The following is a 13,714-nucleotide window of genomic DNA, read 5'->3' as shown; positions in this document are numbered from 1 at the left end:
GTACACACATTCACAGAGATCAAAACTCTATTTAGTACATGTGTGAAATAAGCATACTCCAGTTTAAGGCCAACATACAATTTTGCATTGTAGCAACATGTTGTGACTGTTGTGTCATTAGTGTTTCCCCTCAGTTTTTAGAAAAATTATTTATCTGGGTGCAAAAACCTTTTCAAAATACAACGGAACTCACAGGAGCACCAGTCAAAGTCAAATGAATGAAATAGTTTTCCTAAGCAGAGTGAGGCGGGTTTCATTGCAGCATTTGCAAACCCACTACCCTGAGGTTGACTGAAGTAATTTCCCTTACTGAAAGGACATTTCATTGTTGTGGAGTTGTCTTTATTTACCAAAGCAGTGGCAAGTTTTTGATGTTTACAACAGAAGTCAAAATTTCTTTGGCTAACTAAACTGAGTCCTATAACGTATCAAGCCTGGTAGCTTTGTCCACGCCTCTAGCTTCTAGCACTGCTGGCTGGCTCATGACATTTCAGAGTGGTGTTTTTAATCATGAGCGACTTGGCCACATATCAGGCTGAGTGAGATTTATGGCCCCTTTTCTCCGAGAGCCTGTACCTCCAGACCGGCCTTAATGGAGAAACACACAAAGTGGTGTTTACATGGAAGGTGCTGCTGCGGACCTGTTTCTGGGACGACTGAGGGTTGTTTGGTTAGCTGATTAGCGACTCCCTGAAGACCTGGGTGTGGAGGGGAGTCTCCATGAGTCTGGTCTAAGTCAGGATAAAGTTAGGGCGTTGTAATGGGGCTGCTGAGCCCAATTTTAACAAGATTTTTACCAGATTGTTTAATTTTGGGGAATGGATAAGTTAGAAAAATCTAAATTTGTATACACAGTAGGAAATTTAATCTGAGTATAATTGGATTTAGACCAGGAGGGAAGCTGAACTTGTGTTTCCAAATCTTTTTGGGCAAGAGGAAATTCCCATGCCCAGAGATCAAGCGTGATCACCTGACACCAGTTGTTTTTGAACAACTGAACAGCCCAGAATAGTCATGCATTTGTACTCATTCATATATGCGCACATGCAAACCTATAAACACACATGCTGTGCTGCTCTCCAGGGTCTCTGCATGAGTAGAGGCTCGACCTAGATGAGTCAGGTTTGATTTGGGGAGTGAACTCCACTCCTCCCCTCCTTTCTGAGATCTTCATTGTCTGGGGAAGCAAATCTGAGAGCAGTGCGTGCGCACGCGCGCACACACACACACACACACACACACACACACACGCATATTTGTGTTACTGTTGTTGTACTGTCTAGGTGTCTGCTGCTGGAGGCCTCATCTCTGAGGACTTGAGGAAGTCTGACATGCTCTTCTCTTTCTCTCTAGTAAATAGTCTGTATTGTCTTTCTGTCAGGAGAAAAGAATCATTCTCTGTCTCTCTATGTCTTGCCTAAAATGAAAGCAGGGCAGTTGACTCAGAAACCCTGTGGGAACACAGCTCTCTCCTGCTGTAGTGTTTGACTCAGGGAATATGATAGGACATCATACCAGAACTGAAATGTTTGACATATGACGTTTTTCATTGAGGAGGGACTGCATTTCACACTGAGTAGAACTTTCTGGGCATGCTTACGTCATTATTAAACAGTAAAATAATTCAATTAAGCATTATATGACATAAATTACAGATTAAAACAAACAATCAGTTATTTTCATTACTGATTAATCTGCCAATTGTTTCTCTATGAGGTTTTGTCGATGAACTCTGAAAGTCGAAGATTAAAATTATCGTTTCGGTCCCCAGATGTGGCAGTAGATTGAGCACTCCTTGTTTTCACGTTGCTCTCTGGCTCAGGCAGCTGCGAGCCAGACTCCCGGGGAGTCTAAGGGAGAGATTTTTTGCTTTCGACTTAGTAGTGGTGAATTCAAAGCTCACAGCAACTTAATACCATACAGTGTCTGGATTTTGTTATATATGTGATACCTAGTATCAGTAAAAAATATTTCACATTTTTGATCCATTGTTAGAATGGTTAGCCTGCATAATGTCAGAGGGGTAGTTTTGCTTGTTTACTGTCTTACCTGAATGTCACTGCCACCATGAACCTCCCACCGTATCCTGCCTAACATCTTTAACTCCATATGGAAAAAAAAATAGTCGATATTTGTATTGAATAGCCAAATCCAATTTGACTGGCATAATTCAAGTGCAGACCTTAAACATTCACAAATGGTGTAATTTGCCTGAGCTAAGGATGATGTCCTCAAACTGTGTGTTTTATTCAACCAGCAGTCCAAAAATCCAAACCTATTCAGTTTATCATCATGTATGAAAAAAAGCATCAAATTCACATCTAAGAAGCATTAAAACAGCAAATGTCTGGCTTTTTTAACAAAAAAACAACTAAAGTGATGATTCAATTATCTATCTATGCTAATTATTTTTTGATTTAGCAGTTAATTAAGTAATTGTTGCAGCTCTAGAGATGCATTAGTTCTTTTAACCATCAAAAGAAGTAGAGATTCTTTCCTACAGAGGCTAGACAGCCAGTCTCGCTGTATTTTAGGTCAGTTTGCAGGATGAGGCTGCTATGTGAAGAACTTCACCTTTAAAACCTGTAAACAGCAAGAGGGACAAAGGGCCAGGGCTTGTTTTGATTTGTCTACAAACATATCCTTTTTTGTAAGAACCAGCTCTGTGCACCAGAAAAAGGGAGGAAGACAAACTATCATACGGATGGATTTTTTTAAGGTCCAAAGAGACTGTATTATGAACTTTTTTTGTTTCCCAAGATAGATTTGTAGCATTTTATTACAGTTTGTTAATGCAATTGTAACGACTGATTTAGCCTTGAGGTTTGCATGTACAATAAAATGGGAGAGAGGGCGCTGCCAGTCAGGGTGTGTCAGTCAGAAGAAGCAACAAAATTTCTTTGGATTTTATGCATGCACATGTACAGCGCACACACACAAACACTGTGTAGACAGTTGGGCACTTAGCTCTCAAGTAGGATTTTTATTTTTATATCTGCCCCTTTGCATAAAAGTGCTTTTCCATCCACCCATCCATTGGATTTCATCCTCCACTCTTGGTAAAGGTCAACAGTTGATGTTTATTCAAAGTTTGTCTCGTCTCAGTCTCTGACGTTACATCAGATTAGAGTTTTCTAAACACTTCAGTGCAGCACCCCGAGTGGTGTTCTCGACCCCATTTGGCCTTCGCTTGACCAGCGTCCTATTTAAGTCTTCTACATTTTTCATCTCCTTCTCCACAGTCCTAGTTCCCACCACTGCAAAACTGTCTTGCTCCCCCCAAAATGGAATTTTTTTGTCCCCCCGTGGATGATTCAGGTCATGGTGTATTCAGTGGAAATCCCCTTTGCTGCACACAAGGGACATCAATATGTAGTCAGTGGTTGGAGAAGAGAGTTAAAATGGCTCAGTGCCATAATTTATTCAGGCATTGAACTGGCCCAGGCTTGAAGTATTCAAAGTAGCCCAGGAAAAAGAACAGCTTTTAGACATTTCATGAAGCCATGGTTGCTTGGCATTTATATTTAAATCAGTTCGATGTGAAAGCATGGACTCGGCGTACGCCAGGGCCAGAGGGCCTCATGAGAAAATACCCAGTTCAGCCACCAGACAGCTTTCATTCCTGCTCGGCTGATAGTGCATATATTCAAGCTGCATGCACATATTTGTATTTAAATATGAGTGAAGACCCAGCTGTATTTATTCCATAACCTCCCACCCACATCTTACTGTACAGGAAAAGTCTATCTTCACAGGATCTGTGATGTTCACGGCAGGAGTTGCAGTATGTCCTGATGCATTTGTGTGTCTTTTTTTTCCTAAAGCCAACTTTTATATTCTGATTAAAGGGTAAATCCACACTGAGGCGCAGATAAAAACACAGTGGTGTTGCTCTGCTCTCTGCTGTGGCCGCACCCCAATGAGTGATGACACAGCAGGGGTTTTTCATTTGACAAACAGCTGCTGTGACACCATGCTTGAAAGTTTGAAAACGGCAGGGATGAGTGAGGGAACATTTACCCTTTATGTTGAAGACGTGATTTTCCCAGACATTTTGACAACCTTGTGAAAACAGGCTCCAGCTTGTTGCTTTCAGGTGTCAGTGAAATCAGTGATATTGGAGCAAATGGTGTTGAAGAGTTAAGAAAATGTCAGAGTAACGACAACACTAAATTCTTGATGATATTTTTTTTTGGAAGAGCAGTTACTTTACTCTTCCACAGCAGATATCTCCTTGTACGATTGTCAAATATTAGTACAAAACTAGTGAATCTAGAAAGAAGTTATTTCTTCATTCTTTTGAAACTCACTCTAAAGCATGATGCTTTTTGAAATGGCATTAAAGGTTTTAGAATTTCTACCTTACTTGGTTTGCTTTTTTCATGCAGGAGACAAATTCAAGGAAAACAATACATCATAAAATGTATAAAATGTTCAGTAATCCATGGGTTCTCTGTGCTTGTATGTATAGTATTTTGGCTAATTAGAAAACCAGTTCCTAAATATGTAGGCTCATAGGCATAAAAAAAAGTCAGAATTTGAAAAAAACAGCCACCCCTTGCAGCTCTCCTCTCCCATCCTAAAGCCTGAAAACAGAGCGCAGAGAAGCTGCAGAAGTCTAGTTTTCTCTCAGACCACTTAAATTAAAATATGCTTTGTTTATTATGGGATTTTATTGTTGGATTTTGGATTCCTCAGTGAAGCCAAAATAAAAATGCTTTCCCCAGCTTTAAGTGGAAAATAAAACCTCCACACAACAACATTAATACCCAAGTCCAAGCCTAATTCATTTTTGGTCTAACCCTAAGTCAATAATTCTTTGTAAAAGTGAGGAGTCACAGAATGTATTTTGCTTATTTTTTTGTCCCTGAGAGGTAAGTTGGTAAGTTGGTCAGCATAATAGTAGAAATTTGAGAGAACAAGCACAAACACATAAAGATACAAAGTCTCTCCTTAGTGTGTTTAGCTGTGTGACCTTATCAGTATGCTGAGGCATTAGCTCCATTACCTTGAGTTGGCAGCCTGTCAGGAGGAAGGGCCACTCCCTCCTCTCCAGGTATACTAAGGACCCTCTCTCTTTACTTTATGCCATTTCAGTGATTGGAAACATCCACGGCTAATACATTAGAGCTGACCCCCATCTCTTTCACCACTAAGTTGGAAGTTGATTTTGCTGCGTTATTAGAGCCACTTGAAGGAAAAGTGGGAAAGTGAAGTGAGATAGATGTAACTATACTGCATGTCGGTGTTGTTTATGACCAACTGGAGAGGTGAGTGCATAAAAGGCAATTTTTTTTTGTGGTGTGTTTTTGTGGTGTGAGTTTATCAGTGGTCAAGGTTTTTTTGACATTTTTACACCACTTTAAACTGCAGAAAATGTTGAAAGGTTGTCTGCGTAGATTTACCTCAACTAGCCAGCTAATAAGCCTTAAGAAGGTACAAAACACGGATTCAGAGACATTGTATTGTTCATCCCAGGCGCTTCCTCACCTCTTCAAGCAGGCAGTTAAACGTTCATGTTAAGCATGTCCCTTGACATCAGCTCAGAGGGGAAATGTCCTTTTTCATTACACCAGCAAACACAAAAGAGTCAAAAAGACTTCAAAAGACTCTGAAAGAAAAGTGCTGTCTGAGTGGATCCTCTCAAACATGTCCTCGTGACGTCTTGTCAGGGATAAATGATGTGTTTCCTAATGTTTTGTCTGAGAAAGCACTTGCTTGAGATAGACATTATTTAAGATAGAAGTGAAAATAAAGACAGACAGTTGTCTCCTTCGGGACAACTCACCACTCCTGATTGGACAAACATGCCAACTGATAGGTCCAGAGTTTAGCCCCCCTTAGTTACCGATTTTAGGTCAGAAAAGCTTGACGACCACATGGTGATGCTGGTTAAATTCAACAGCGTGCATTGGTGTGTATAAGAAGTTTTAGGTCAGCAAAGCTTGACGACCACATGGTGATGCTAGTTAAGTTCAACAGCGTGCATTGGTGTGTATAAGAAGTTTTAGGTCAGAAAAGCTTGACGACCACATGGTGATGCTGGTTAAGTTCAACAGCGTGCATTGGTGTGTATAAGAAGTTTATAGGCATCAGTCAAAATAGCCTCAAAAAGGACTTAAGCATGCAATGGATGGATATATTCAGATAAAGATTTAGACAACTTCATGTCTCCCAGAAGGGCAATTCAGTTTTAAATCTACCCAGATCAAACACAAGCTGACAGACAAGAACATGCAGCACTCATCATTAGTAGTAGTACGTAGGAGAGGTCGATACATGGGCAAGATACTGTACACACTGGCACCTCGTGTGGTCCTGTGCATACTGACTCACATGAGGACCAGGCAGAATAAATTTGCCAGCCATGTGAAGAAAAACAGAGACATTAATAAACCACCTATGTGGTTGCAAAATTCAAGATGAGATGCTGGAGACTGTGAATATCCAAATATATAACATCAAGTTACTTCAGGGCAGCACATAGCCTTATAGAGATGATATGAAAAAGGGACATTATCGATCGCTTTAATGATAATTCACGTTATCTGAAAAATAAGTCCTCTTACACATCTCTTTAACATTACCATGTATATAAGGAGGAAGCAAACCTGGCATGTGTTGGTGATCTTACATGAGGCTGACTCCTCTTGATGTAGCTCTAGCCACATTAGCTAGCTAGCTTTTTGCTAACATTAGCTAACTTTAGATGTGACCATATTTGTAATTTGTATGAAGATTGTGATACCAATGAAATGCGTTGAGAGTCGCTTTTATTTGTCCTTCAGCCAAATCTTTTATCTTAAAATTCTTTTCAACACAGATGAGCCTTGCACATATCAAAGTCATAGTCATATCAAAGTATAACAGGAAAGAGGAAAGTTGAATGAGGTTTTTGGGGCTACAAAGCTTGCTGAACTGTCACTGGAGCACAGAACCAAAAGGGGTTTTTTGATTTGTATTTTCAAACTGGACAAAAATGTTAATTTTTGCCCACCAGATGACTGTTTAAGTAGATATTTAGTCAAAAACCAGCCATAGAAATACTAAATATTGTTTAATCTCATATCTGTGACACCAAAAAATAAGCATTTGCATGGTTTGGCTGTTGCAAGAGATTGTGAGTCAAGTCATTGTTAAAATATTTGCTGATTGTCAAAGACATATCTGGTCATGCTTAATTCATTCTTTTTGGATGTTTTTCTAATACTAGTTGTGAAAGGGAGATGTGGTCTGACTTTGCAAGGCAATTTTCTCTGTGGGATGTCAGAACTTGTTGCTACAGCAAGTTAGTCATGAATTTATTTTCATAATGGTGATGCTTGTTCTTTTTACCGGAGGGCGCATGCAGATTGGCCGTGCAACTTTAACTGGACTGTCATTGGTTTTGTAGTTTTGTTTTTGTTTTTTCTTGAATCACTGCATCCTATCTGATTAGATGTTTGCAAAGACAGAGCCAATATCCAGGATAATTTTTCCTTTCATTTCTGGAACACCTAAAAAAGGTTTTTACATGGTCTGTGCATTACAAGACATTAACTGCTTTCTGCTCAACAAGTCATTCCAGGCTTTATTTGATTGATGGCTGGTTGAGTAACCTTACAGCATTTAGATTTTCAGATACCTCAATCCAATACTAAACTAAATGACTATAATATTGACTTTAGTGCTGTTTATATATAGCAGTGCTGTTATCACGGTGATTCATTCAAGCTAATATATTTCTCCTCCAAACAAGGTGAGTGTGAAAGATAAATAAAGGACAAAGCAATACGAGGTAATAGCCCCCGGAGAGCCTGACCTCTCCCTGGGGTGAATTGCGGTGTGTGTACATCTCCATGACCCTGCGCCCTGGCCATAATCCCTCACTACAGGGGCTGGATTAGGGTCTCGTTTTATTAGCCACCCTCCAACCCACCCCCCCGAATGGTCTCGCTCCCACCTCAGCCTGGATCGATGGCTGGCTCGGTCTGGAGTGGCCAGGCTGGTTATTAAACGTGGGACCGACCAAACCCTTCGGACTGCCAGGATAATCCCATCACAAATTAAATAGAGGAAAATTGGTCAGGGAGAACGGGGAGGGGAGAGAATCTTCATATTGTGACCTTCTAAACAGCACACACACAAACAAGCACACACTCCTTAACAGCTCTCTTATTTATCATATGTTATTCTGTAAGGATTTGTACCCGTGATGGATCAGCATTTTATTAAAGACAAGACCTCACTAAAGCATGAATGTTTAGATGCCAGTGGCATCGTAAAATAGCAAGACATTATTAGATGTTGTATAAACATGGATCCACAGTGCTAAGAAGGTCAAACAAAGTAAATCCTTTATTTATTTCACTCATGGGTATCTAAATGTGTTGTCAGTTGTGTAATCTTGCAAGAAAACCATGAACAATGAGGTGATCTGATGAAATTGGGAAAGAGATTTGCCTAATCTAGTTTCTCATAAATTTACCATTAACTGATACCCTCCCCTACACCATGTCATGTCTCAACACATAATGCAATACTGCATCGCTTATAGAAATTCTAAAGTTCAGCTGCTGTTTTATCTACAGCATTTTAATTTAATTTAGTTATTTGGTGTGAATGTTTGGTATATGCATGGTTTTCAAATGATTCAACTAAATGATTAGTCCCCAGCAGTAGATATTTTAGTCTGTAAGCATCTGGAAGCAATCACCTTGCATAAAGCAAAATCTATGTTGTCATGTTTTCAAAAGACCCAGATAAATGTCCAGTAAGTGCTGAGCCTTGGGATATTCTGGGAAATACAGCAAGGCTTTTAAATCTGCTTCTTGTGTCTTGTGTAACTTTCTGTTCAAACACACAATACACAAAAAAAGCTTTATTGAAAACACAACAATAAAAAAGCCTCATTCTGAGGTAGAATACACAGTATGGGCTATTTAGATTTCTATGTCTTTGAACATCTGTTTTTTTATCCCTTAAACTGGCAATTCCTGTTTTTCCTCTTAATTTTCCCTTCTCACTCTCGTTCTCTGTCTTTCTGTATTTGTGTGTGCGTGTCCTTTCTAAGCCTGTCATGTAGGATAATACTGGACGTTAATTACCCCCGCTGTCTGAGGTGAACGTCATTAGAGCCCTGAACTGGACGTGAACCAGCCGTTACCGAGAGGGGGCAAAGTCTATTAAATGCCATTATTGAATCTTCAACCTAATTTAAGCGTAAACGCACAGTGACTGGCCGTCTGGCTGCTAGCTGCGGTTTCTTTACTCAATTCCCAACCTCCTTTGAGGAACCCTAGAGACAGCGGCCAAAATAAATGAAACACATTTGTAACAAAGAATATAGAATATATTAAAAGCTGCTGGTGAGTTTTGTTGGCGTGGCCTGTGTCAGCAGAGTGGTTTGGTTAGGAGGGAGATGAAACTTTAACAGAGTTCTGGGAAAGCTACTTTGAAAATGTGTCTTTACAAGCTACCTGTTACTGAATTGCAGCAATGATTCCCTCATGAGAAATAGAGTTTTATTAACTCAAGTTAAAAAGTAGTTTTGCCAACTCCACTTTTTGGTTGCAGAGAAAGTTTCTAGAAGTTTCCAGATGTCATCATACAGTCATTTGCATACGAAATCCCCCTGCACCTCATGGAAGGAGGGGGCCGTGCTGTGCGGCATACTGTGACAAAGGACTTTTTGACTGTAACAGGATATGGTGCAAATGTTTCTGCATTGGCATCAGCCATACTGGGAAGGTTGGAAGTGGGATTGAAATGTTATGAAACCCAGCAGTAAAGTTGTATTACCTACAGCATACATTTAATGATCAGCAATAATTTCCATTTACACTATGTCAAATGTGCTGTATTAATCACTAAACTACTGTAAAACCTAGGGTAAGGTTAGTGGATTGTGGATTGCTAGGTGCTGTTCAGTGCCTAACCCCACCCCAGAGACTTTTTTTTTTTTTTTTTTTTTTAAACAAATTTTCACTTTCTGCAATTACAGTACAGATAACATGAGGCAAAGAAAGTGGTTAGTGCAAATAAATTATAGATAAATTACAGTTAAGGTTATGTAAGTAAATCACTTGGTTAGAGTTAGGTCAAGATTGTGGTTGCATTTAATAAAATGGTAAAGTTTAATTCTACATCTGTAACTTTGAACTCAAATGTGCTGCCCATTCACCCACCACTGCGACCACACACCTACTCTTCATATCACTACATGAAAGGCACCGTAATGCATCCAGACAGGAGATTAACTGATACCAGAATTTTTGAGCTGATGCTGATGCAGATATTAGGGAGTAAAAAAAATCTGATATTGATGATTGGCAGATATCATATATAATCTACAAAACCACAAATTTCTTTGTAGTTATCCCTAAAATATGGTTTCAAACACTTGTGACAAAGTTAAGCAATGGAGGCAGGATATTTTACAGTTTATCAGCAAACTTAATGTAAAATGTCATCAGTGCATTGAAACAGCAAATTTAACTGGGGATATAATCATCATGAATTACCCCAAGCATCTTTTTTTGTATTATGTTCAGTAATAAAAAGAGAGTCTTCATATTGTTGCATATCAGACAAAATATACCCAGATACGGATTAATCTGTGATATGCCTGTATCGGCCGATAAAACTGGTCACACTCTGCTGCATATCCGATGAACACTTGTATCAGATGTATATTGCAATTTGCTAAATTGTCCTATATGGCCGTCTGCTGTTCCCAAGGCCACATAAATATACAAAGTAATTCTTGTAAAGATATTTTTGGGGTGTTTATTAGATAGGACAACTTTAGTGTGAAGGGGAGAGAGGGGAAGACATGCAGTACAGGGCCACAGGTTGGGATCAACCCCACGGCTGCTCCGGTAAGGATATAGCATTAGTACATGAGCTGCCTGCTCTAGCAGGTGAGCTACTGGGTGCCCAATATTACTCCCGATGAGTGCAACAGTAGAATAAGCTTCAATTCTTACATCAAATAACCTTCCAGCAAAGGGTTAGTAAGAAAATGACGGTTCAGTACCATAGACCCCTGACCATAATCCTGAGACCACAGTATTATCAGGTAGAAGAGGATTAGATAGTGGGAGTGAAATAAATAGGAGAAAAGGAGTAGAATGGATGTTTCATCATGTGAGCATATTAAAGCCAGTGAAGGTGAAGGACACGGAAGAATGGTTGTGAGTCACTGAGGTCAAGAGAGATGCTTCTTGAAAGATTACTATATGACAACATATTGAAAGCAAGGGTGATTTTTCTGTCTTGAGTATAGAGGCACAAATAATACGTGTTGATCCCACCTTTATTTTTGGGATTCAGTCACATAATTATACTGTCTCCAATCCCGGCTCTGCTGCAGGCGGTCGCAAGAAACACTTACAGTAGCATTCAGATCTCCCCAGTCTTGTCACAGCATTAAATACGCACGAGTTGCGGCACCGCGTAAGCCATGATTAAAATGCGTCGCTTCCACCACTAAGACATGTCTCTGGTGTATCAGATGGAAGCTTAGCACCGGCATATGCTCGCTGCCATGATCCACCGATGGATGACAGGTGGTTACCCAACTATTTGCATAATTATGGATGTAACGCGCAGGCTGCTTGAACGTCATAAACAAAACCATATGGCCTTTTGGGAAAATCCAGAGGATTCATCCCACAGCTCATGGATATCCTTTGGCGTAACAGACATCAGCAGGATTTCTCACTAAATGTTTCAGCTGGAGTGTGAAGTGTGGGGCAACTTCATTCCTTCTACTTGCTTTGGCAGCTCTGAACAAATATGAGAACTTCATACCAAGTTTTAGTTGCAGATTGGTCAGTGTGGCATTTCCAACATGGACCAATGTTTCCTGTGCAGCTCCTTGTACATGTTTGATGGTTGGGGTAATTTTGGTTGGGAGACCCGGTTTCAATCCCAGGAAACTTTCCAGAACCAGCTTCAGTCTGTAGGTCATTGTTTAAGACTGACCCTTATCTTGAGAGTCAGATCATGATATATGAGCAATTTCACTGCAATTACGATTGTAATTGTTATTTTTAGGGTTGCTAGGCTGAACATGGGGTTGGATCATTTTTCACACACATAATTTTCTCTCATATTTACATTTTTTTATTGCAGTCTGGGTAATTTTCCAGCTAGACGTATATCCGAAGTTTATTTATGTCACCCTAGCAGGACTCAAGCCAAGCCAAAGCTCTCACAGTTTAGTTGTACAACTTCCATTTGCACTCAATGGACCTTCTGTGGAAACAAAAGTATTTATAATCACCACTTCCCACGTCTCAGCGAATGTATAGCGTAGTGGAGGAGGTACTGTAGGGGTCTCATGGTTACAGATATGTGCTACAGTTGGAGTACTGATTTACTCAATATGTAAATTAAGCATCAAGTGGTTTAATGTTGTTTTAACTCTTTTACTTTCTGCATCTCCTATTCTTTCTCATTCCATATCTTTTCCCTTCTTCTCTTTTCACCCTCCTCGAACTCCACTCTCCCCTCCACAGACATGCCTCTCCATGTCCGTCGCAGCAGTGATCCTTCCCTGGCCGGCCTTCCTCCGGGCGATATCCCTGTTGATCCAGAGGAACCGTCCAGAAAGAACCCAGCTCGCTGGTCCACAACCGCTGGCTTCCAAAAGCACAAACACAAGCCAAACCCAAGCACCGACACCGGCAGCCTGGAACGAAAGGTAACAAATAAATCTGGTCAGTGATGCTTCAGAATCTTTAATGTGTGGTAACCTTGACTTCTGACTTCTGACTGCTATCAAGAGAAATACCTTAAACATTCCATTAAACATACCTTCTACATTTGATAAACCATTTATGTCATGAAGGTTGACGGGAATCTTAAAAGGAGTTAAAATTCAACAGAACTTATAAAAGATAGTTGTTAAATTTTCAAGTAGTTGGCCCTATATACCAGTTCAAATGGGATCTTGCCTAGAAGTTATTTTCCACAGTTCTGCAGATGTACTGGAGCTGCATCAATTATAATGTCTGAGATATGTGCTCTGAAATCCTCCAACCTCCAGCAGTCTCTGTTTTTCACTTCCTTGCTGCTTTCTTCCCTCATTTTCATTCCGTCTCTCCTCTGCACCCCAAATCAAAGAAATAACTGTTAGATATGAAACCTGTGCTGCCCCGCTTGCAGATATCCAGCAGTGGCAAAGATAGTCTTTAACTGAACCTAGTTCCTTCTGATAACAACCCCTTCTTGTCTTCCAAAAGACGAGCAGAGATTGTTAAACACTTTCCCTTTGTTCCAGATTCACCTTTCTGAGGCTTTTTTAAACCTCTGATTATAAATCCTAATAAAAGCGTACCTCAGGTACATCCTCCCTGCGGCTTCTGAAAGAGAAGGGAAGCCAATTAACTTCTCAAAATGGCTGCCACGTGGTGCTGACAGACCTTTACGTCTTGCTGAGAAAGAGATATGTTCCCAATGAAAACGGGGAGGTTAAAAAAAGGGAGATGATTGAGTGCTTGGAACGTGACATGGCAAACCACCACGTGATTAGTGTGTCTGGAAGCATTGTCTGATAATCCTATTTAAAGACACTTTAGTTGTCAGAGCCTCAACAATGTAATGACACACTCCCCAGCAGAGGGCGGAGGAAAAAGGTTGAGGTGAAGCGGTTAGTGGGCCTTTCGTTTTGTCAGGATGGCTTTCTTTTCTGGCCCATGTTGCACTGAGCAAATATGTTCAAATGTTT

General features: G+C 40.2%; 1 protein-coding gene across 6 annotated transcripts in view; it reads left to right on the top strand.

Annotated features, from left to right (window-relative positions):
* LOC121960465 (partitioning defective 3 homolog) overlaps window positions 1-13,714 on the top strand; it is a 383,207-nt gene that overhangs the window by 129,719 nt on the left and 239,774 nt on the right. For all 6 annotated transcript variants that reach the window (XM_088071635.1, XM_088071632.1, XM_088071633.1 and 3 more), the window contains exon 4: window positions 12,504-12,688. In XM_088071635.1, coding sequence (XP_087927761.1) covers window positions 12,504-12,688 — 185 coding nt within the window. The remainder of the gene's footprint in view (window positions 1-12,503; window positions 12,689-13,714) is intronic.

The sequence above is a fragment of the Plectropomus leopardus genome, chromosome 21, assembly GCF_026936395.1.
Source record: "Plectropomus leopardus strain MGB_pleo_1.0 chromosome 21, ASM2693639v1, whole genome shotgun sequence".
Classification (NCBI taxonomy): domain Eukaryota; kingdom Metazoa; phylum Chordata; class Actinopteri; order Perciformes; family Serranidae; genus Plectropomus; species Plectropomus leopardus.
Note: the sequence above shows the minus strand (reverse complement) of the source record. Positions and strands in the feature narration are given on the sequence as shown.